This window comes from Lagopus leucura, unplaced genomic scaffold, assembly GCF_019238085.1.
Source record: "Lagopus leucura isolate 7727_CA_CO unplaced genomic scaffold, USGS_WTPT01 Super-Scaffold_100001, whole genome shotgun sequence".
In the NCBI taxonomy this organism is placed as follows: domain Eukaryota; kingdom Metazoa; phylum Chordata; class Aves; order Galliformes; family Phasianidae; genus Lagopus; species Lagopus leucura.
The window spans coordinates 47,727,443-47,751,586 of NW_024962262.1; the positions used below are offsets into that span (position 1 = coordinate 47,727,443).

The 24,144-nt window shown below is 38.0% G+C and overlaps 1 protein-coding gene across 3 annotated transcripts in view; it reads left to right on the forward strand.

Moving 5' to 3' along the window:
* REV1 (REV1 DNA directed polymerase) overlaps positions 1-23,973 on the forward strand; it is a 53,428-nt gene extending 29,455 nt beyond the window's left edge. For all 3 annotated transcript variants that reach the window (XM_042867369.1, XM_042867370.1, XM_042867372.1), the window contains 15 exons: positions 543-672; positions 1,773-1,901; positions 2,607-2,761; positions 5,059-5,178; positions 7,727-7,947; positions 9,003-9,175; positions 10,674-10,776; positions 12,446-12,602; positions 12,967-13,169; positions 16,845-17,078; positions 19,707-19,815; positions 20,814-21,025; positions 21,208-21,364; positions 22,225-22,327; positions 23,556-23,973. In XM_042867369.1, the coding sequence (XP_042723303.1) occupies positions 543-672; positions 1,773-1,901; positions 2,607-2,761; positions 5,059-5,178; positions 7,727-7,947; positions 9,003-9,175; positions 10,674-10,776; positions 12,446-12,602; positions 12,967-13,169; positions 16,845-17,078; positions 19,707-19,815; positions 20,814-21,025; positions 21,208-21,364; positions 22,225-22,327; positions 23,556-23,667 (2,318 nt within the window). In that variant the 3' untranslated portion in view covers positions 23,668-23,973. The remainder of the gene's footprint in view (positions 1-542; positions 673-1,772; positions 1,902-2,606; positions 2,762-5,058; positions 5,179-7,726; positions 7,948-9,002; positions 9,176-10,673; positions 10,777-12,445; positions 12,603-12,966; positions 13,170-16,844; positions 17,079-19,706; positions 19,816-20,813; positions 21,026-21,207; positions 21,365-22,224; positions 22,328-23,555) is intronic.
* The last annotated feature ends 171 nt before the right edge of the window (positions 23,974-24,144 follow it).

Genomic DNA, 24,144 nt, shown 5'->3' on the forward strand with positions numbered 1-24,144 from the left:
GATGTAACTTCTTTGTTCTGGTGGTAGTTGTGCATCCTATAACAAGAAATATAGCTAAGCATCTTTTTGTTCTGGCAAGCAGATGGTAAATTTTTGACTGTCTTAAGGTTGATATGGTTGTAGCAGTTTCAAGTGTTTGATCATTTTTATTGTCCTTAAAGCTAACTGAGATAAATCCTGTTTTACAGAGGGCGTATGTTGTCACCAGCAAGTTGCTATCTAGTATCTTGGGGGAAAATAAAAACAAAATTTTTCTGTAGCACAGTATTTTTCTCAGTAATACGTGTAGAACTACCTGTAGAGAGAGATTACAATGTGGGGGTTCTGTTTTTTGTTACTGGTTGTTGTTTTTTTTTTTCCATAGACTATGATGTAAATCAATATAGTACTAAAAAAAAAAAAAACAAACCTCACCATTAACAAGTAGTAGCATAGAAATTGTGTCAGATATAATTTATTATGCTTACTTCGTTCACATTGATTCTATTGAATTCTTAAGAAGAACACTTTACAGACAAATATAAATATTGTTTTCCAAGCAGAAATTAGAAAACCTGATAAGCTGGACTCCTCGGTCTGGGAGCATTCGGATTCTGCACACATGAATGGAGTGGACTGTGATCTGACTGTTCTGTCCATGGCTGAAATTGCTTCTTGTAGTTATGAAGCCAGGTGGGTGAAAGTTAAGCTACCAGATTACCTGAGAATCTCACCCTTACTCAGAGGGTGGTGAGGCACTTGCACAGTCTGCCCACAGAAGCTGTAGATGCCCTGTCCTTGGTGGTATTCAATGCCAGGGGAGTTGGAACTTTAAGGTCTTCAGGGTCCTTTCCAAACCAAGCAATTCTGTGGTTCTCTGATTGTATAAAGTGTCCAAAAATAGCATGTGTTAGGTCATATTTCGGTAAGTTTATCCAGATAAGAAACTTTTAAAATATATTTTAAAAACAGTAGTTGTGTAGGCTGCTAGAATTAAGCATAAATCTTCTGTCTACATGTTGCTGCTTTTTAAAGGTTTTCAGCCTAACCTAGGAGTTATCTGAAACAATCCCTGTTAAGGAAAACCTTAAATAATTCTCAGTGATACTGTTGATTTCATGTTATCTTCATTTCTTTGTCTTCATGGAATTAGGATCACTTCAGTGAGACACTGATATGTCTGATTACTGAACTTAAAACTCCTCCTTGCCCAGATTATGTTGAGCATCCCTGATAACAGCTTATAAACGTTCAGAATATGAAATAACTTATATTTATAACCACAGTATTGAAAATATTTTTTTCTTTTATAAGGATAATAGTCCAGAAATTGCGCATTCATTGGCACCTTTTTCAAGTACTCTAGGGTAAGCAGTTCTGTGTCTGCTTCAAAAAGTTAATTTATTTATCAAGTGAGCATACTTTTATAGGTTTGCACAGTGGAAAATGAAAACCAGATACCTTAGTCAATGTAGTACATGCTTAGGTTTAATTTGAAAAAGAGGGTGGCAACTGCAATTCTGTGACATAGGGCTTTCTGGAGACTTTTTGTCCTAAGCAACTTCCTAAGGACATTTTGTGTCCAGGCTGTATGCCTGAATGTTACACAGCTAATTCAAGTGTTCTGTTTGCAGTTATTTTTTCTATTTTTCATTTTGGTAGCGGTTGGATTACTTTTAATTTGTAAGTTATTTTTGTTAGAAAACACTAATAATACATTTGGAAAAGCCCATGACAGGGAAAGTTGATACTATATTTAATTGTTGTTTTTTTAAATTATTCTTTAATTTTAGACAAGCTGGCATAAAGAATGGAATGTTTTTTGGACAAGCAAAAAAGTTGTGTCCAAACCTTCAAGCAGTTTCGTATGATTTTAATGCATATAAAGAAGTTGCGCAGACAGTATATGAAATACTGGCAAGGTAAGATGTGCTGTGTGTTTACATGATCTTCCATGGTAAGATTATCAAACTTATTTTAATATGCCACTGCTTAATGGCATTTCTTGATCTAGTATTCTCATTTCATATTAGTCTTCAACTTCTTCAAAACATTTGTTCAGATCTTCCTTTTGTACTATTTTACTTACTTTCCTTTGAGCACCCTTCTATCTTGAAGCAAGTCATTATCTAACTTCCAAAGGACTCATTGTTCAATTTTTTATTGATTACCTTTATGAGGAGAAGTGCATTCTCTGTAGTAGTGAGGTTCTTCCAAGGTGTTGCTTTTGTTTGGTTGCTTTTCTTCATGTTGTGGTTGTTTGCTTTTTTTGTTGTTGTGACTACCTTAGGAATGCATTATTGGAGCAGTAAACTAATAGTAGGAACTACTTTCTGATTTAAAATGCGCTTGAGCAAAACTGGATATTTGTCAGAATGACTGGAAAAAAAGTGTTCAAATCTTTTTCCTGTTCCTTTTAAAGCATGATGCATGTTGAAACTCACCCTACGTTAGCAATGTTACCGAAATGTGCTGTTGTGCCTTTTTTTTTTTTTACATGTAAGTTGTGTGATGCAAAATAAGCAGGGAAATGCTACCTCAAAAGGAAGACTTTATTTGCTACATATTTGTTTTAACAGATGGTGAGCTGTTGCTGCTGTTTCACCTCCTTTACTTTGTGTTGATAGCTATACTCATAACATCGAAGCTGTCAGTTGTGATGAAGCGCTAGTAGATATCACTGAAATCCTTACAGAGACCAGACTGACTCCTGATGAACTTGCAAATGCTATCCGTGATGAAATCAAAGCCCAGACTAAATGCACTGCTTCTGTTGGGATGGGTAAGAGCCTTACTTCATTTCTGTCACCACTTCCTGCTTTCTTTAGGTGTATCAGAACTATGCTATATTGCCATAACTCTGAAGTGTTTCTGAAATAGAGAATATATTGCCATTTACATTATATTAGTATAAATTAAAATACAAGAAAATTTTCCGAAGTGGAAAGATTTGAGCAAAAATGTATACAGTTGCTATCAGCCCTCCTCTGCTATCTCACAGTAGGCTAAAACTCCATCTGTGTAATATTCTTCTGTTCATTTTAATGAAATGCTACTATATTTTTGTAGTAAATAGAAAGCTGATCACAGATTGCGTTTAGTACAGGAGAAGGCAGTAGGAGTTTGAAGATCTAATATAATTGAGTCATTGAAAGCAAAGATTTGGGTGATTTGTAGTGGGTTTCATATATAAAATTATACCTCTGAAAAGACTTGATTTCCTTTTCACTTGACTCCTTCCTTTCTCCTTTGTTTTTGTTCCTAGTAACATTAGACTTAAGTATCTGTAAATATATGTGCTAAGCTTATATAAGTTAAAAAAATCCACTTGTGATATAAGCAGAATTCTTCTTTATCACTTGACAGCATAGTAGTACAGGGACTGTAATTCCTTGGATTCATTTTTGTGTCTTGTTTTGAGTTGGAACACACTTGCAATTTCTTTCATATGCATATTTAGTGTGTTTCCTTTTTCTGTTACTTTCTAAAGCATGATTTTCTAATCAGATGTAATAGTTCATAGAATCACCAAATGTCCTGGGTTGAAAAGGACCACAATTATCATTTGGTTTCAACCCCCCTGCTATGGGCAGGGTTGCCAACCACCAGACCAGGCTGCCCAGAGCCACATCCAGCCTGGCCTTTCAGTTCTGTTTTGGGAGAGACAAATACCAACAAGGAAATATTTTTTTTTCTGATCTTTTGTATGAAATGTTTGAAAAATATTTTTGGTGTCCATTCATATCGTAGGTAAACTGAAAAGACTGTCTTTTCACTCATAATTTATTATGAAGTATATGAATCAGAGGAAACAATTTCATTTGCACTGTTACATTAATGTAGATACCTGATGTCAAATACTTGGCCTACCAGAAACAGAAATCTTGTGTGATTTGTATGTTACCCAATGGGAAAGAGTTACCAATATAAAACAATGTCAATTTAAGTATATATTATTATACTGTAAGGATCTCTCAAGACTATTATTTCTGGTAAGTGATAAATTAAAGAAGATACACCAGTTGAATAAATTTAATTTCTGCCCTAGAGATTGTAGTGGCTAACTGAACTGATTTAAGCAATGCTAGTGAAAGATAAAACCTTACTCTGTTATCCTTACATCCATTATCCTGATTTTTCATTTGTTAAGTGAGCTATTAGGTTTTTTCTGCTTTATTTCAGTGTTTTGAGAATGATGTGTTACAGAATGTAACTGTTACCTCATGGTATCAGTGGCTGTGTTGATATGTTTGATATGCATTACTCTGTAGACAAAACGTGGATCTCTAAAGTTAAACAGAAAATTGAAAGAGGACTCTGTCAATATTTGTTTCATTCATTTAAACTTTTCAAGTGAAACAGTGGACACAGAAGTTGGTTCTTACTAAAATTTCAAATAGATTAAAAGAATATGAACACAGATGGGAGGAAAATAGCAATAGTAACACATAGTGCTGAGAGCACTGGATTCTTCTGACATTTTGTGAGGTTTTTTTTAATCTTAGAATGGGACATTTGGCAATAATGAAGCTATTCTGGTATCATTTCAGAGATGTTGTGTTGGCCTGGGCATGAGTAAACCTATAAATGGGGAAGAAGAAATGCTGAAATAAGCTTTGTTCGCACTTAATGAGCACACATAATAATTTAATGAAGTCACTAGATTTTTTTAGCGATTATCCAGAACCTATACAATAGATTAATTCTAGTATTTCATATACAATATGCCTGGCAGAATTGTCATCTTAAGTATTATTTGCCCTGAATATAATGGACGTTTAGATGTTATAAGTATTCTTCTATGCATTTAGCTGTTCTCAGTTAGTTAACTGTTTACCTATACCTCTGCATATGTAGAGCACCATCAAGACAAAATAGATTGAGTGTTCTTCGTGAAGTATCCTGCACATACTTGTTGGTTGCTTTGATTTGGGTTTTTTTTGTTTGTCTTTTTTTTGTTAAAAGATAAAGATTTGACTGTGATTTCTTCACTTCTTTTCCCTTGACTGTTGAGCTGCAGAATTCTACGTGAGAAGACAGAAGTTACCACAGACACAATTTAATTTGTCGTTTTTACAGGTTCCAATATTCTGCTGGCCAGAATGGCAACTCGTAAAGCAAAACCCGACGGACAGTATCACCTAAAACCTGAAGAAGTAGATGATTTTATCAGGGGTCAGCTTGTTACAAATCTTCCAGGTACTCAGTTCTATTTTACAAGACATTTTGCCACCTGATTTTAAAAGTTTAAGCTACAAATTTGTGTTGTTCCAGTTACGAATCAAGCAGGATTAGATGTTGTTCCTTGGTTATGATCCAAAAAAAAAAAATCCAAAATTTTCAAAAATCATATTCCTGAAAGGAATCTTAGAGACAGAGCCATGCAGCCACATATATCTGTGCAAGAAGCTTAAAGTTTAATATGTTATGCAACCTTAATCAGCCCTGCAGAGAAGGACCTGGGGGTCCTGATAGATGAAAAACTTAACATGAGCCAGCAGCGTGCCCTTGCAGCTTGGAAAGCAAATGGTATCCTGGGCTCCATCAGAAGAGGGGTGACCAGCAGGGACAGGGAGGTGATTGTCCCCCTCTACTCTGCTCTTGTGAGGCCCCATCTAGAGTACTGTGCCCAGGTCTGGAGCCCTCAGTATAAGAGAGAAATGGTGGAGAGCGTCCAGAGGAGAGCCACAAAGCTGATCAGAGGGCTGGAGCACCTTCCCTACAAAGACAGGCTGAGGGAGCTGGGCTTGTTCAGCCTGGAGAAAACAAGGCTGTGGGGTAACCTCATTGCAGCCTTTCAGTACCTAAAGGGAGCCTACAAACAGGAGGGGAATCAACTCTTTGAAAGGGTAGATAACTGCAGGACAAGGGGAAATGGTTTTAAGTTGAGGGAGGGAAGATTTAGGTTGGATGTCAGGGGGAAGTTCTTTACAGAGAGAGTGGTGTGGTGCTGGAACAGGCTGCCCAGAGAGGCTGTGGATGCCCCGTCCCTGGAGGTGTTCAAGGCCAGGTTGGATGGGGCCCCAGGCAGGCTGGTCTAGTGTTAAATGTGGAGGTTGGTGGCCCTGCATGTGGCAGGGGGTTGGAGATTTGTGATCCTTGAGGTCCCTTCCAACCTGGGCCATTCTGATTCTTATTTTCTTTGACAAAGCTATTCAGATTAATCACCTAAATGAGTCCTAGCCTGCTACATTATAATGAACATAATAATGAACATACCTGATGTTATTCATTTTATTACCGAGAGAAACATGATATGCTTAGAAATTAGAACTAACCCAAGAGAATGTTCTTTCTGGAGAAGAAGTGTATGAGGTCAAGAGTTAGAAAAGGTAGCACAGATATCATAATAAGACAGCATGTATGACAAAAAAAAAAAAGGGAGAAGAGTTTAATCTGCTGCTTTTGCAGATTTTTTTTTTGCTTTTACAAGTTTTGCAGACACAGTTTCAAACAAATGTTATGAAAATGACAGCTTGACAGAGGAGAATGATCCGTATTAGTATATAGAATAGGATAGAATTGCTCACATTGGAAAAGACCTTAAAGATCCTTTGAGAGACAGTAAAATTCAACTGTTATGCATGTTGATAGTAGTTGCTTAGTTGTTCTGTGTTTAGCCAGAGTGCATGACTTTTGTCCTGCATTCCCTGATTGTGAGGAAAGAAGAATATTTCAGTAAGAGAACTGGAACGATTGAGTAGGACTGGAACGATAGACATAGCTGAGACCAAAAGAAAATGCTGTGAGGAAGGAAGGAATTAGGGAAGCTCTTCAAGGCATAATGGAAGTCAACAGAAAGATGGCAGGGATCTGTACTTACTGTGAAGGGAGAATTAGACATAATAATGACACGCATATATGTATATACACACACTGACTGTCACTGAAACGGAGAGTAGGAATAGTATGTGTACACAGATGCAGGTTTACTGGAAATTCTTCTTACACTCCGTTTCCTGGACAAACATGGCAGCCCAGTCCCATTTATTTTTGACATGCTTTCAATGAACTCACACATTCATAGTAAAAACTCGTTAGTATTTGTGTCAATAATATCACTAGGTAAAGAAAGCGGTTATGAAAGATAAAAGCTGATTTATAACTTTTGCTGACTCTGGTAATGTAAGCTCACAAGATCAATATTTTTCTGAAGTAACAGCCCATTCTCCCAATCCCAGAAATATACTGAAGTTTATCACACTTGCGTATGTGCAGTTGCCATGGATACCTACAGTTACTAGTGCCTGGTAATTCGAGGCACAAGTGATACATATGTGCTGTCACTTCTGCTTGAAATAGTTGTGTTGTTTTTTTTTTTTTGCCTAGGAAGCAGTGGGACAGTAGTCAAAATATTTGTTATTTTTCTTTTTTTTTTTTTTCTATACTAAATCAGTTGTATATAAACACATTGCATGTTTTACACTCTTTTTGGATGGTGCGCTGTGATATTCAGAGCTATATGCACTGCAACAGGCAGTACCCTGTCAGGAAGATTTACAAGCAGGAATCATTCACTCTTTATGGAAATGTAAAAACATGCTGCATCCTATACGTAATACAAACTAAAAAAATTGAGATGAAGACAGCAGAAGTTTCCATTGAAATCATGTTTCATTGAGTGGAATTTCTTGTCTTTGTTTATTTGATATAGCATAGCCTAAGTTTAAAAGGACAAATTTCATTCATTAAAAACATGTCTGGCTGAGTCGTGTAGTGTTAACAGAACTAATTGCTTTGTTGTTAGGAGTTGGCAGGTCGATGGAATCTAAGCTGGCTTCTTTGGGAATTAGAACCTGTGGAGATCTGCAGTGTGCTTCGATGTCAAAACTACAAAAAGAATTTGGTCCAAAAACAGGACAAATGCTCTACAGGTTTTGTCGTGGTTTAGATGATCGACCTGTCCGCACAGAAAAAGAAAGAAAATCTGTTTCAGCAGAAATCAACTATGGAATAAGGTTTACACAGGTAAATCCAAACTTCCTTTTTGCAGCCATTTCTTTCAACTGTAGGGAGAATTTCTCGTATTCTGATTATTCTCACTTACACTTCAATCTGTCAGAGCAGCATCTCAGCCATCAAATAGAAGTGAGGAAAATGAAGAAGTGGGAGACCAAATGATAAAGTGGGAGGAGAGACTGGAAAATTATTGGACTGAAAAGAAGCCTGCACAAAATAGCTGGCTATTTTGCATTTGTTACACAAGTCTGGTACAGAAAAAGAGAACTGCAGTAGATTTGTTAGCACCTAGCATTCTCATTCATTTAAGTGCTGATTGTTCAGATATGCCAGTGTCTGGAACAATGAACAGATTGCTCCAGTTCATTTTTTACTAGATGTTTTACAAATGTTTTGAGTTTTTCCTTGTCACTGAAATGAAAACATATTAGAAAATAACTTTTGCTGTTGTTGGAAATTTAAGCATTTATAGAAATTATAGAAAAAAATGAGCTTCAGAGAAATGTTTTGTAGTTCAGACTTTCGCTCAAAGAAAGGAGGGGGAGATGGATCAGAACGTTTGCTCAGGGCTTTTTCCAATCTGGTATTGGAAACCTCCAAGAACAAACACTGCACAGATTCTTTCACTGACCTCTTCTACTGTTCAACTGTTCTCACGTTGAAAACACTTATTTTTCTTTCTTACAAGCTGTATATGCTTCATATTCTACACTTGTGTTTAAAATTATACTTAAAATTCTTAAGACATATTTTTTTTTCTTAAATGTTTTTTAAAAAGATTTACTTCCAAAAGGACTACATATTCCATCAGTAGGAGTCTACTATCTCTGCCTAACTTCAGCAGCCTACAGTATAAACAAAATACTCAGAGCTAATTAAGATAGTTGCCAGTGAGTCAACTTGGTCTTTAAGTTTGCAAAATCTTTCTTATTTTTAATTCTTTCCAGCGCACACTTCAGCGTGTTGTGAAGTGGGTTATAATGAAGCTTAATGGTTTACCTTACACATTTGAAAACCGGTAATAGTCTGAACAGATTGTCTCAATATTGTCTTTTCTCATTTAGCCTAAGGAAGCAGAAGCCTTCCTTCTGAGTCTTTCAGAAGAAATCCAACGTAGACTTGAAGCTGCTGGTATGAAGGGTAAACGATTGACCCTCAAGATAATGGTCAGAAAGGCTGGGGCACCAGTGGAGCCTGCGAAGTATGGAGGTCATGGAATCTGCGATAACATTGCCAGGTAACTATGCATGGAAAAAAGAATGGTCAGTAGTAGGCCTGAGCACATTTCTGCAGAATGCTGAGCACTGAATCTGAGTAAGATGGGACAAAAATTCTGAAGTGCTCAATACCTCTTTGTCTATGTAGCAAGGCTGCATTAACATCAGATGTTACTATCAACATTCTGTGTCTGTATTTCAGCTATTCAAGAAGGCAGCTAGTCCCATTCTCTCAGCATTTACAGTTAAGCTTTTACATATAGTTAAGAAGTGCCTTAGTTTTTTTTATTTGATCACTGCCAATATACTAAAGGAGCTTTTTGCTCGGTCTCACTGCAGCGGTTTTGATCTCATTGAGATGCTACCTGTGGTAGCTGCTCATCCCTGGTGCAAAAGTGTACCCCAGTAAGTTAGTTGATAGGTTGCTGTCAACAGAGGAAGAGGACCTTCAGTTTCCACAAGCAGTCCTATTACACTTAACAATTATTTTTTTCTGATTTGTGGGATTGTTTTATGTTGTTCAACTGGATGATTTTGACTAATTTTTTTTTTTTTTTACCTCTTATTTATATGCTTGCAAACTCATCAAAACACAAGAATGAAATGCAGACAAATGGCATCTTGTGACAGCATTTCATTTCATACAGGATTGTCTCAGAACCTTCCAAATACACCTTTATTCTTCAGGCAGACACTTCTGTATCAAAGCATTTATTCCTTAGTAAAAGAGATGGTCCTGTCCTGCTTTTTATGAGGACACATGTAGCATCTTTAAAATTGCTTGCTCCATCAGAATTAAAACTGCATAGATTACCTCTGTGAAAAAAGCCTACATTCCTCTCATTTGTTTGATTAGCCCCCTGAAATTCTGTTCTTATTCGTCTCAAATGCTATGCCATTTGGGAATCTAGAACTACAAGGTGCTAGTAGTGCCCTACAAAGCTCCTAGATGGCAATTTTGAAAATTCACAACCAGGTAATTTTGTGTGGGAGTTGTTGCCAAATGTTTGCTTTAAGTTACTTAGCAGCAATCAGAGTTCATCATTATCTGTAGTCCACATGCACGTTTGTGCATCTGCTTCTCCTTCAGTGTTCCCCTGAATCACTTGCTTTAGACATTTGACAACTGAAATCATACTGGGTAAACTCTTTATGAATTAAGACTGAACAAAGGGTAGTTCATAGGTGTGCTTCTGTGAGTACAGCAACGTGGAATATATTTGTCTAGCTTCAAAAGGTAGCACATATGAATATATCTCGTAAATTGCAAATTAATTTTTGAACTGGAAATGTCTGATTAGTAAGTATGTGTTTTGTTTTCGTGTTTTGGTTTTTTTCTCTGTAGAATATGCTTAGTTCTGTTGCTTCTAAAAAGAAAAACTAGCATTCAGTTTCTGTATGCAAGAAGTCATGATGTGTCTGTCTTTAAGGTCCTCTCTGTAACAAATGCAGAACTGTTGTCTTTAGAATTTGTGGAACAATTTTCTTGTTAACAGTACTTTTGAAAATTCTTTTCAGGACTGTGACTCTAGACCACGCAACAGACAGTGCAAAAGTAATTGGAAAAGAAACTCTAAACATGTTCCACACAATGAAACTGAACATATCTGATATGCGAGGGGTGAGTTAATGGAAATTGGTTATCCTTGTCAACTTCTTCCTCATCCTTCATAGATTTTCAGTTCTCCGTGGTGGCAACAACCAAGCTAAAGCAAGCGTACATCATACAAAGCTTTTGTAAAGTAAGCTATCCACTCATTAAGTAGCTAGTAAGGATACTGTTTATAACTGCAATCAGAGATTGGAGTTTTTGCTCTACATTGCAAGTTTAAGGTCCAGAAAAGTTACCAGGTCCTGGTTTGGCCTTTGTTTGAAGGTGAAATCAATGGCTGTCTTGAGTCATGACTTACTTCATAGTGTTCTTGATTACTTCAATGGTTCTGTCATAGCAGTGTAAACCAGCAGTCTCAAAGACTATTTTGGCATTGTCTGTGGCAGAGCAGAGGCTTTCTAGAACAAACGTGCATTGATTAGTCATCTAGATGTAAAGCAGATTGTTGATTCACAGTATTATGTTGCAAATTCAGCCCCATAGCTTGGTTTTTCTTCTTGGAGTGCATCAAATAATGATCATCCTCTCCCTGTCTTTTTTTCTAGCTTATTTTTCTAGCTTAGAGGGTATGGTGTGCTTTATTTTGCAAAACAACGTACTTCTCTGACCAGGTGGCTTTTTTCAGTTCTGAAGGGGGATGTTCAGTCCTGGATGATAGGATAAAGTTCACTGAGTGGTATTCATCTCAACTGACTTAAGTACCCAGTGTCTATATTGGACCTAGTCCTCTTTAGCTTCACAACTTACGCATAAAGTGAGATGTGTGCCCTTTTTCAGTCTGTCCTGTAGTGTCCTAAAGTTGCATCCTTAACTGTCAATGCCCACATCTGTGCTCATGAATCTGCTGGCTTGTCCCAGTGTGTTTTAGTAGGCTTTTAAATACAACTAACAAACTAGTTAATATTATTAAATTAGAATCCCTGCTATGTAATTTCCTGATGAAAATGTGTTTACGAGCTCCTTCCTGCTTTTTGAGCTCTATATGCAATTTCTTTTAGTGTTTTTTTTTTCCTTAAGAAGAACAGAACATTGACAGTAAAATCCCACAATGTACCAGTGTATTCATAGTTGGATACGTTTTCTGAAGCTCTGTAGATTCGGTATTTAAAAGTAAATAAAAAGTGAAGGTGTTTTTTCAGAATGAGGAGCACCTCATCTGATCAAGACTGCTTTCACAGAAATACTTTCATCCTTTGAGAATTTGTGAGAACCATTTCTAGAAGTGAAACAATATTTTCTTCCTTGGTTTTAGACTTGAAAGTGGTGACCTAGTGAGATCGAGGAAAACCATTCCCTTCTCGTTCATGTAGCCGTATTTAATGCTAACCACTTTCCTTGGTCAGTGCTGCTGTATTTTTCAATATCTAAGAAATTTCATAATGAACAGGTTGTTTCATGGGCCTGTTGACAGCACTTTTCTCTATCAGAGAAGTTAAGCCGGTATTATCGTTGTAATTCATTACTTGTTGGATTGTGGTGGATAATCCTGGGGTTTTTATAGCATGTTTTTACGTGGCTATTCATGCTTTTTTAATATTCTTATTCTCTTTGCCATGCCCAACAGGAAGTCAGTTTGAGAAGGAAAAGGGAATGCTATTATGACTGAATTGTAGATTAATGTTTTTATTGTTATTATTGAAAACTTTATTAAATGAGTGTCTTAATGTTTTGGATTTAGGTTGGAATTCAGGTACAGCAGCTAGTCCCCATCAGTAAAACCACTTCAGCTCAATCAGCAGTGCAGTCGGGACGCTTACCTGGTGGATCGCATTCAGTTATTGATCTTCTTCATGTTCAGAAAGCAAAAAAATGCTCGGAAGAAGAACATAAAGAAGGTCAGTAAGTTTTGTACTTCACGTGTATCATAATGATTAGTTCTTACGGACTGGAACTTCAGTTATCTTTTTGAATACTTAATCAATTTTACACAAGTGTAACATAAAGTTTTTGAGAGCATGTTTTGCTGCTGCAAATGAAAATACTGCATAATTTTTTTAGCATTATTCCTATCTTTATAAAAGGTATTAACAGAGGATACTTCATAATATAAAGTTTTATTATTGTGACATATGTTGTGTAAACTACTGAGTAATGAAAACTTACCTTAGAAAAATTAGCTCAGCTGTATGTTGGCACTTCAGAGTTTTTAACTGTTAGATCTGTTTTGTTTTCATGTGTGTCTTTTCTTAATGTGTTTAGTATTTGTTGCTGCTATGGACCTTGAAATATCTTCTGATTCAAGAACTTGCACTGTTCTTCCATCTCGCGGCACCCATCTCACAGCTGGTCTCAATTCTAATGTTAGCAAGGCTGATTCTGCTGTCAAATTGAATGGCTTGCATTCTCCTATCAGCGTAAAATCCAGGCTTAATTTGAGTATTGAGGTTCCATCTGCTTCCCAGGTAAAACCCAGTAATACTAAATATCTGCAATATATTATAATAACTTGGAATTGCTGGTCTTATGTGGGCAGAACAAATAAACAAAAAAATGTTGCATCAGTTCTTTTTTTTAAAACTGCAGTTGGATAGAATGCACAGAAAGAGGTGGTTATTAATGCAAAACTATTTTTCCTTAGTAAACTGATTTTTAAAAAGCAGTCTTATAGACTGACACAAAGAATAAAAGTTATTTTTATTCAAAGGATAGAAGCTTAGTGTTCCTGTCTGTTTTGCTTCCTGTCATCATTTACCAGAGGATTGAAATGGAACAGGAATGAGGAAGATGCCAAGCCTGAAAAATTAAAAAGCATTATCTTTCACTTTACACAGCCACAGCTCTTTAAAGGAGCCTAAAGCCTAATTATAAAGGTCTGTCTCTATTATTGTGGCCTAAAGCTTGAGCATGCTTTGTTGTGGATTTAGAACTGGAATTAAAATACTTAGGCCACCAATTCCAACTGCCTCACCACTTCAGAAATAACTAAAAGTTGAAGCATTTTATTGACAGTATTCTCAAAATACCTCTCATATGTAGGTGTGGGGCATCAACTCCCTCTCTAGGAAGCCTGTTACAGTTACAATTCTCATAGTGAAGAAATTGTTCCTACTGCCCAGCCTGACTCTCCTCTGTTGCAGCTCTGTGCCATTCCCATCCTGCCATCAGTTGTCAGGAGCAGAACCCAGCACCTCCCTGTTTCCTGTCCTAAGGGCACTGCAGGGAGCAGTAGCTTACAACATCCTTTTTATATTGTTGAGCACAGAACTCCACACAGAGGCCGCACTATGCTAAATATTGTGGAAGAATCAACTTTTTTTTTAGCTGGCAGCCATGTTGTCTTTAATGTACCCCAAGATGTGGTTTGCCCCCTGGCTACTAGAACACCCTGTTGGCACATGCTGAGCTGCTGTCACCAGCACACCCAGGTGTTCCTTCCTGCTGAGCTGCTTTCCAGCCACTTGTCTCCCATCTGTACCAGTGTCCAGATACAGCACCTGGCATTTTCCTTTGTTGAACTTGATGCTGGCGATGATTGCCCAATACTCCAGTCTATCTAGATCTCTTTGCAAGGCCTCTCATCTCCAGAGAGTCAACAGTACCTCTCAGCTGAGTATCATCAGTGAACTTGGTAAGAGTACACTGAACTCCCACCTCTGGACCAGTGTTAGAAATGTTGAACAGGACGGGCCCAAGAATCAAGGGGAGCACTGCTAATGACTGGCTGCCAGTCAGGTATAGCCCTAATGTCTACAAACTTTTCAGCTCTACTGTTCAGCAATTCATCACCTAACATAGTATGTACCATCTCTCAGCTGAACAGCTTGTCCAGAAGAATACTTGGAGGGACAGTATCAAACGCCTTACTAAAATCCAGAGAGAGTACTTCTACCACCTTCCCTTTACCTGCTAAGCAGGTGACCTTGTCATAGAAGAGGACTTCTTCCTGATAAGCATGTTAGCTGTCTGATGATAGCTTTATTCTTCAAATATCTTCTGATAGCACCCAGGGTAATCTTCTCTATAACTTCTCCAGTTATTCGGGTTAGAGCAACAGACTGTAGTTCCCCAAGTCTTCTCTCGTAGCCTTCATGTCAATTGAAATAGTGTTGTCTAGGTTCCAGTCATCAAGTGCCTCCACGGAACCCAGAAGCTTTGGTAAATTGTTGAGATTGTTCAGCCATGAATCTATTAACTCCTGCACTCAGGAGTGAATCCAGGCTGCGTGGACTTAGGAAGATTTGAGTTGATCCAAATAGTCCCTTATGGTTTTAGTGACCACAAATGTAACATTGCTGCTTCATGGTCCTTCAACTCTGAGGACTTGGCAGCCCAAGATCTGTTGTTAATGTTAAAAACAGGGGCAGAAAAGGCACTAAATGTCTCTGCCATCTCCTCAATTCTTAATAGTTAGATGGCCATCTGCATCAAATGTCATTCCATTGTTTTCTTTAGACCTCAGCTTGCTGTTGACATACTTGAAAAGGGCCTTTCTTGTTATCTTATCCACAGTGGCCAGTGTCAACTTAAGCTTTAGTGTTTCTTGTTTTCTTCCTCCAAATGCAAACTGCAACTCTGTAATCGACCTGCAGAATTTCTGGAGATTGCGTATTATCTTTTCCTGCTCAAGTTCCAAGAAGAGTTTCATATTTAACTGAGCCCATTTTCTGCCCTGCTAATTAAACTTACGGCACAATGGGACTGCTTGTTCCTGTGCAAGTGGTTCTTAAAAAGTGACCAGCTTTCTTGGACCCCTGGATTCCCAGTGGAACTGCTAACTTGCTCCCCTGGTAGCTTAAAATTTAATCTCTTCAAATCCAGTGTGGCAACTCTGCTGACACTTTTTTCTCATTTCAACAAAAATTATGAATTCTAGCTGTGAAAAACATGAATAAACTTCAGAAAAGTTTCCATCAGAAAAATGAGGCACATTCTGTAATCAATGTTTAGAGTGCTTTTGATATGATTTGTGAATTCCTTATTCTTACGTTAGCTCTTAGAGTTGCATCTGTTAAGTTTATTACTAATTAATTTTTTAAATGTAGTTTTTAACATTGGGTTTTTTTTCTGATACTTTTTTCAATTGACATTGAAGTGAGGAATGTCAGCTTTTAGATGAGAGGAGGACAGTCTTTAAGTAAAACGTTTCTGTGGGGTTTAGGGTTTGTTGGTTGGTTGATTGGCTGTTGATTCTCTAACACAGGAAGAACCTCCTTATTTCTTGCCCCCGCATTATCTTTCTGAGCTGGTATCTGCTTTAAAGGTCAGTTATGAGCAAGTTGAATCCTGTCAATACCTTAGGTGTAAGCAGACTTACATGCTTTACTGTAAAAATTTCTGATTTTTATTTCTGTAATTTAAAGCTGCAAAAGCAATTGCTGACATTTTGTTAGCAGCTTTCCCTAGTTATACGTTTGTAGAAGCAGAGTATGCTTTTGGCAGAAAACTTACTTTTTTGCTTATTTTTCTGTAACATAATGCTGAAGTCAGCTCATGATTTAAAAGCAACCTGGCTGAAAAGTAGGGAGTTCCACCGCTTGCTCTGTTACAGAAGCAAAATGTAAGAACAGGAGAAGCATGCATTAACTATGCAGTGTAGTTCTTAAAACCTTGGTGGCCTTATGGCACAGTGTGCTCCTCTTTCCTTTTGTTTCATAACTGCATCATAATATGGAATTTGTTATGAGGAAGGAGTGGTGACAGTTCTATACTGCTAGTTATATATACTGTGTGCTAGGAAAGGAACAGCATGATATTTTAAACCCAGGATTTCCAGAGGATCTGTATAGTGATGTTACACATAGCAAACTTGGAATGAAAGGACTTTGAGGAAAGCTTGCATACAATCTGAGATGAGAACACTAGATACTGTAAAAAGAGAAAAGCGAGCAGTTGTATTTGCTGCCTGCTTAGTGTTAAATGATTATTTCTGTTTTATGCTTTTTACATTTTGTTGCTGCAGAGCGTAACTGCCAGGTCCTCTAATGTTTGCACATCCACAGATTACAATGAATTTTTTTCCCCCTCAAACTCAAAGGCTACAAAACTATTTTCTTTTCTTTCTTCTTTTACTGAAATTGACTTTGTGATCTGTTCCTCAGGGGCATCTTAAAGCTTTCTTTTTTTTTTTGTATTTGTAGCTAGATAAGTCTGTGTTAGAAGCTCTGCCACCTGATCTCCGGGAGCAAGTAGAGCAAATCTACACCATACAGCAAGGAGAGACCTATGGAGACAGCAAAAGAGAGCCAATAAATGGATGTAACACTGCACTTCTCTCACAGCCAGTTGGAACAGTGCTTCTACAAGTACCAGAGCTCCAAGAACCAAATGCCAATATGGGAATCAATGTAATAGCCTTGCCAGCTTTCTCACAGGTAGGATGTTTGCAAGACATCAATAAACATCAACTTTCCACCTACAAGAAGAGCTAGCAGCTTTTTCTTGAGGCAGAATTGCTAGAATCTGTTACTGACTCAAAATGAATGACGGTCCTTTAAGATCTTTTAAAAGTCTGTGCTTTTAAACATAACTTGCTCTATCACAGAGTATAATGATGGCATTTATTTATTAAAGATTTATAGTCGTCAATATGCCTGTTTGTCCTCTTAATGCAAAACCTTGTTTACACTTTGCTTTGTGATCTAGTGTGTAAATAATTGTTTTTCTGCATTGCGGCTGAGCTATACTGCACCGTCAGTCTAAAGCCATCCTAAAATCAGCTTAGCTTTTCACAGGAGACTCGCTGTGTTTAAGAGTGGATGCTCTGATGGTGTAAAGCCAATCCTTTAGCTTCTGTAGATGTGATTTTTTTTAATATCACATTCCTCTGTGAAAGGCAGGCCTGGGTGAAGATTGTGCATTTCTCCCTAATGCCTAAAAAGGCTCCTATATAGCTGGGCCAGGGCAAGGGAAGTGTGAGGTTCCTCAGAATCGTGGCCTGGAGGGGGGAGGAGGCAGCAATAGCGATGCTTCTGGTGATACTCCACCTTTCAATCCAGAATGATGTTGAACAAATATAGGGCAAAAAAAAAAAATCACAGATTGGAATACACAGATACACACTATCTTGCATATGCATAATTCAAAATTATTGGTGATGCTGCTCAATTTTATTTTTCTATTTGCTGTTGCTACATTGTTGTTCTCAATGTGCTGGCAACAAATCAGATTTGTAAAGGGATATTTGTTGCTGTTTCTGAGGCGTACTGATGCTGTCGAAGGATGTATAGAAAATTAGATGGAATTCCTCATCTGCTTTCAGGAAATGATAGTTAAAATAATATTATTTTTTTTAATGCACAGACCATTCTGCTACTAAAATTTCTTCGCCTTAATTCAAGTTGATTGGTTCAAAAACAGCTGGCTCGATTTTTTTTTTTTTTTTTTTTTTTTTTTTCATCCCTAAATGGCAAATTTGGGTTTTCTATATGGGGATACTGTGAGAATAGGAAGCGATTTCTCCATCCCTCAGCTTTCTTAAATTACGTAATTAAACTCTCACCTGTTAATGAACACATCTTGGACTTGAGGGCTGAATTATGCTGTGCTGTGTAAAATGAAATTGTGGGATATATCGTGTGGGCAGGTCAGCATCACACAGCTGCCTGCCTGCTCAAGGGAGAAAACCTGTGGGCTGAGATGAAGGCAGCTTAGTAGGTAAAACAAAAGCTATACACACAAGCAAAGGAAAACAAGGTTGCCCAAGGAGGCTGTGGATGCCCCATCCCTGGAGGCATTCAAGGCCAGGCTGGATGTGGCTCTGGGCAGCCTGGTCTGGTGGTTGGCGACCGTGCACATAGCAGGGGGGTTGAAACCAAATGATCATTGTGGTCCTTTCCAACCCAGGCCATTCTGTGAGAACAAGAAGTTAATCCACGACTTCGTGTTGGCAGACAGATGTTCAGCCTCTTCCAAGAAAGCAAAGCCTACACTTAGAAGTGAATGACTTTTGTAGAAGCAGGGCGAACTGCTGGTGGCAGCTCTGCACCTCCTCCTTACATTGCCTTAATGTGGTACAGGTTCTGTTTAGAACTTATACAGCACATGAAAAGTGCTGGTATCTGCTGAAATGATTAAGAAGTGACGTTTTCCATAACGTGCAAGTGTGATACAGCTGCATGAATGATGTGTTAGGGCAACATCGGTACAGCGACTGCTGTACTTTCAGTGGGCAGGGATGGGGAGGAAGGACAAAACTCTGTTCATCTCCCTGTATTGTATTATTATTGTTAAATCTTGGAATGGAACAGTTGCAATGTATTGCACCAAAAAAAAAGAAGTACTGGATACTGGGCCTCCCATTTTCCTGACTCTTGCATGTTTAACCAGTGAACATTAACCTTTCTAATATAGTTTTATTGAATAAAATTTACATTTAAAAAAGAGCTGAGGCCTTAGGAGTTAATTGGCAAGGGGCTGTGTTCTTATCAGTAAGTGAAGGGATGGACTTCTGAAAACCTTCTGTGTTAGTTCAAGATATGAAGTAGTTGGACTTTTGCTTCACTTAAAGAGGTGAGACCGTTCCCAAGGATGTTTTACCTGAGGTTTGTGTAGCAGTATCAAAACAAAGAGAGGAACAAATGTTTGCTTGCAGAGGTTTCAGTTTGTCAGTTTGAAGGCATTGTTCTCTGAGTTAGGCTTAGCTGTGCTGTTAATAGCGGCTGAATAACGGTGGAGCATCTTGGGGAAAGGAGTTATTAGCACCTCTGATCATTTCTGATGGTTAGTGTGTTACACATCTATAAATAGTAACTTTGCAAAATAATAAATGTAATGTTAAAAGGAAAATATTGTCATTTTACAAGCTAAAGTACAAAAAGTGTATTTTACACTTCTTATACATGCAGTGTATTTTACAGTGTTTCGGTTTTACGGTGTGTCTCATCCGTTTTTGCCTGGCATAAAATGTAAATACCTTTCTCATGTGGGTAGTGTAGAGGAAAGCAGACACTGCTGATGACTGGCAAAATAATCAAATGAATCTTCCTTCTGTCACTGTTCAGGTGGACCCTGAGGTTTTTGCTGCACTGCCTGCTGAGTTGCAAGCAGAGCTGAAAGATGCATATGATCAAAGGCAAAAGCAACCAGAGCAGCAACCTGCTAACGCTTTTGGTGAGTATATATAGTTGTACAGTGCTTTTGTGTAGGAGTTGTTTAATACCTGAAGAGATTTCTGCAACCCTCAATGCTATGTGAATGTAAATAAAGCTTCTGGGAAGATGTTGTGTTAAATCAAATTTCTCTATTTTTGATAGTGAGTTACAACCAGCTGTGGCCTCATTTTGCAAACAGATGCCTGGCTTTACTTAAACGGGTAATTAATTCAATTCACTGGGACTGTGGCACTAAACCCACCCGTGTCCATATGTTTGCAGAATGGAATGTCAACTTGGTATGTCTCCTGATTTAAAGCACTGCATCTTCAGTACTTAGGTAGCTGAACAAGTACCTTTGGACTAGCATCCTCTTGGTTTATATAGCAATAGTACGTGCTTCAGGGTAATAATTGATACATGTCACCATATCTGAGAGATGATTTTACTCCTGCCTGGTCACCTGGGTCTCCTTTATGTAATCAGTAGAAAGGTAGAAGATTAATTCCCTGTGAATTTGCTTATTATGAAATGGGTTGGAAATGCCACCGAGTTCATTGTTAGTTGACTGCTGCATTACTACAATGAAGCTTTGATTTCATGGGTAGCAGGCCACTGCACATTAAAGCACTTTGAGGTCCTCTTTGCTGCTGGTTCTGCTGGTACCCACAGGAGAGAAGTCTTAGCAGGTGTCTGGGTTGGAGAGGGCTCTAGGATGAGCCACCTTGTCCAGTAGGCTTCAGATTTCAATAGCTGCACATATTCAAGCACTGAAATGCTGGATATTGAAAGGCTTATGGATGGTTGAGTATCCTGAGTATACAAATGATTAGGCAAGTGCTTTTCAGATACCTAAAATATTGCCAATATCTGCAGTGACAGGTGCACTTTAAGTCCCTTTATTTGGGTTATGTTTACCTAATTGATTCATAGTTTTAACAGAAGATAGTGTCCTTTTTCGTGGAAAAGCATTTGACTTTAAATGCATCAGTCATTGACTATTCATGTGTTTTTCAGTATCAAAGAATCCTTGCCTACAACTGAAGCATGCAACAACAAAAAATAAGAAAAAAATCAGGAAAAAAAATCCAGCCAGTCCTGTAAAGAAGATTCAGAGTCCTCTGAAAAACAAACTCCTGGGTAGCCCTGTGAAAAACATGCCAGCTACATCTGGAAGCCCACAGAAGCTAATGGATGGTTTCTTGAAACAGGAAGGAGCAGCTGCTCAGGTAATTGGAGCCCTAACGACAGCTTTCAGTAAAGCCACATCCATTGCTTTAGATTTGGTCCGTGTTCACAAATACAGCTTGTTTTCTCTGCTGGATTCTTTACTGGATCATTACAATGCATGTGTGTCTTTGGTGTTACCATACTTGTCAGACTGAGCATTACCAACTTATGTTTCAAACAGCTGGAAGCAGTTCCATCAACTTCAGATGCTTCAGACCCATCAGCTCTGCAGACTGAACAGTGTGGTTCCTTCAGGCCACAGGCACCCAACCTGGCTGGAGCTGTTGAATTCAATGATGTAAAAACGCTGCTGAAAGAATGGATAACAACTATTTCAGGTAATGGATTCCATGCTAGTGATGATGTTACTTGCATCACAGGGAAAACTTTCTATTTTTTTAGCAAGCTCTTCGTATTTTCTTCCTTCTTTCATCAGTGTTCCTTTTGATGGTTACTTTTCACAGCGATCTTAACTTCTTAATGCTTTGCAGTCCTGCAGTAAGTTGATTCTTCCTACTCAGTTGTTCTTTGTTTTTGCCAGCTCATGTTCTGTGTTTAGCATCATGACAATCTGCCTGCTCTTCTCTTCAGCCCATGGGTCAGGTTCTTGTGTCATGCCTTGATGTTACTTGTATGAAAGGTTTTTCCTACTTTGTCCAGTATGGTAAATCTCTATGGATTTAAAAGCTTTTAAAAGGAAATTCCGCTCCCAAAGTTACTGTTTTAGAGGAAAAGGAATGCATATTTTTTCACATTAAAAATACTGCCAGAATGCATTGTAGAATAAAAGGCAAAAGTATGACGATGTTGTTAAATTGTGATTTGAATTTCATCATCGCGTCACACAATTAGCAATACCTTCATATCTTGGCAAATCTGACCTGCAGGAGCCCTCGTATCCCAGACAGCGCCATTTTCCTCAAGAGTTCTGGAGGAATCATTCCAATCTAAGTCCCTTTTTCTTTTCCTTCACCCTTTGGTTGCCGTTTGTCCTTACAGGAGGAGAGGATAAAAAAGAATTGATGCTTCAGGGCGTTGCAATCCATTTATGTACAGAGCTTCTGATGCTGGGGGAGGTATGGGAATACAGCAGTTGTCAGATTGGCACCTGAAGTGCTAACACTGCCTTATTCTTTGGTTATATTGAGAGTGTACTTTGAGAAAAGTTCTCTCCATTCTTTTCATTGTTTTTTTACAGATCCTATGGAAGAAGACATTCTGCAGGTTGTGAAGTATTGTACTGATCTAATAGAAGAAAAAGATCTGGAAAAATTGGATCTGGTTGTTAAGTACATGAAAAGGTAGCTTAGTTGCTAATATTTGTGATATTTAAATTGTTAGCACTTTTGCATTAGGTACTTGTGAGTTCACAAGCCTGTGAGACATTGATGAGCGTAAATATTTTGAGCTTAAATTTTATTAAACATTAATAAAGTGAGGAGAGGGAGAGAGTTGGGCCGATAAACAGATGATCTGAAAAATTAATAATAGCATGTAGAAAGTGTTTGCTGCAGAGAGTTTTGTGTCTCTATCCCTTTTCTTCACTCTGTTTTCATTCATTTATCACCCTACCTTAAATCTCACCTGATTACAGTTCTGTATCTGGATTCTGTCTCACCTCTCCAACCCCATTAAACCCGTTCCTGTTGCTTAGTTGCTGTGCTATTACTCCCCCTGTGAGTTGGGAGGCCCGGTTTCCATTTGTGGCCTGCTTACCAACTGACACTTCACCATGTAGCTCAGCTTTCTGTTTCGTAGATCGTGAAAACATTTATTTCACAGATCGAGTCATGTCCGAAAGACTACAACTTTTGTATTATGGGATGTCTTTAGGCCTCAGAAAACAAGAAATCTGCAGTTGATTTGTTGAATACTGTGAATTGTTTATAAAACTTATCAGAAAGCATCAGATATCATTGCTGGTCCCCAATGTGAGATGTGCTCTGATGGCAGTGTCTCAGCAAGCACAGGACAAGGGACATGGAAGTGAAAGATACGCAGCTGTCCATGTGGCACTGACATTAGATCCTCCAAAGCTGTACATGTAGGAGCCCTCTGCTCTCCTGCAGCAGTCATCCAGGAGGTGACTGATAAGGGGAGAGAGAGAGAACACAGTGGCTCTGTCTTCCTTGGGTATTTTTTACTTAACTTTGCTTTTCTTTTAGTAGCAACTGAACAATGGAGCTAACTTGCACTTATCTGTGTGTTCATGATTTGTTCCACTTGTAGGTGCACAGACAGTATAGAGTCCCCCAAATTATGACTGAAATGCCATAATTATCACTGCATTTGTTGAGAGAGGTGTAGTGCCTGTGTCTTCGTTTAAGAATGGAAAGATGGGGATGCAGAAACTTCTGTGATTCTGTAAAACTTGCCATTTTGGGTTCTTTTGTGTAAAGTTGTTGGAAGGTCCCTCTCATCATTCCTGTGATAACTTGTTCTTCAGTTTGAAGACCAAAAGTAAGAAAAGCTAGTTCTGTAATGGTCATTTTCACCTTTTTTTTTTTTTTTTTTCTATCTTCCTTTCAGGTTAATGCAGTCATCTGTGGAATCAGTTTGGAATATGGCATTTGACTTCATTCTTGACAATGTTCAGGTAGTTTTACAGCAAACTTACGGAAGCACATTAAAAGTTATCTGAACTTGTAGTGAGGAACTTGAGAGCCTGGAGCTCTCTGCTAGCTGTGCCATAAGTGCTTGTGAGGTATTTGCAAAGTGCATGATAGTAATGCCCTGAGTTTTTATAATTTCAAATTTCTTTTTAAACAACAAAGTGTTTTGTACATTTCTTTTCAGAAAGTGCCAAATTTGTCAGTATTGCATGTAAATAATTGTGTTAAAATTCTTTTATTGTAGTATAGAATCTATTTACAAAATGTTTGTTTATAAAGTTTTATGGATTTTTACAGTGAAGTGTTTACAGTTGTTTAATAAAGAACTGTATGTATATTTTTGTACTGATTCTATTTTGTCATGCTTCACTTTGAATATCGCTAACCCCTTCGATTTACGCTGCAGCTTTGATTCATTTCATGAAGTCCTACACATTGGTGCTGCCTCAGCATACACAGGAGATTGCTGTATGTCCATCTGCTGCACTCTGACTCCACAGATTTCA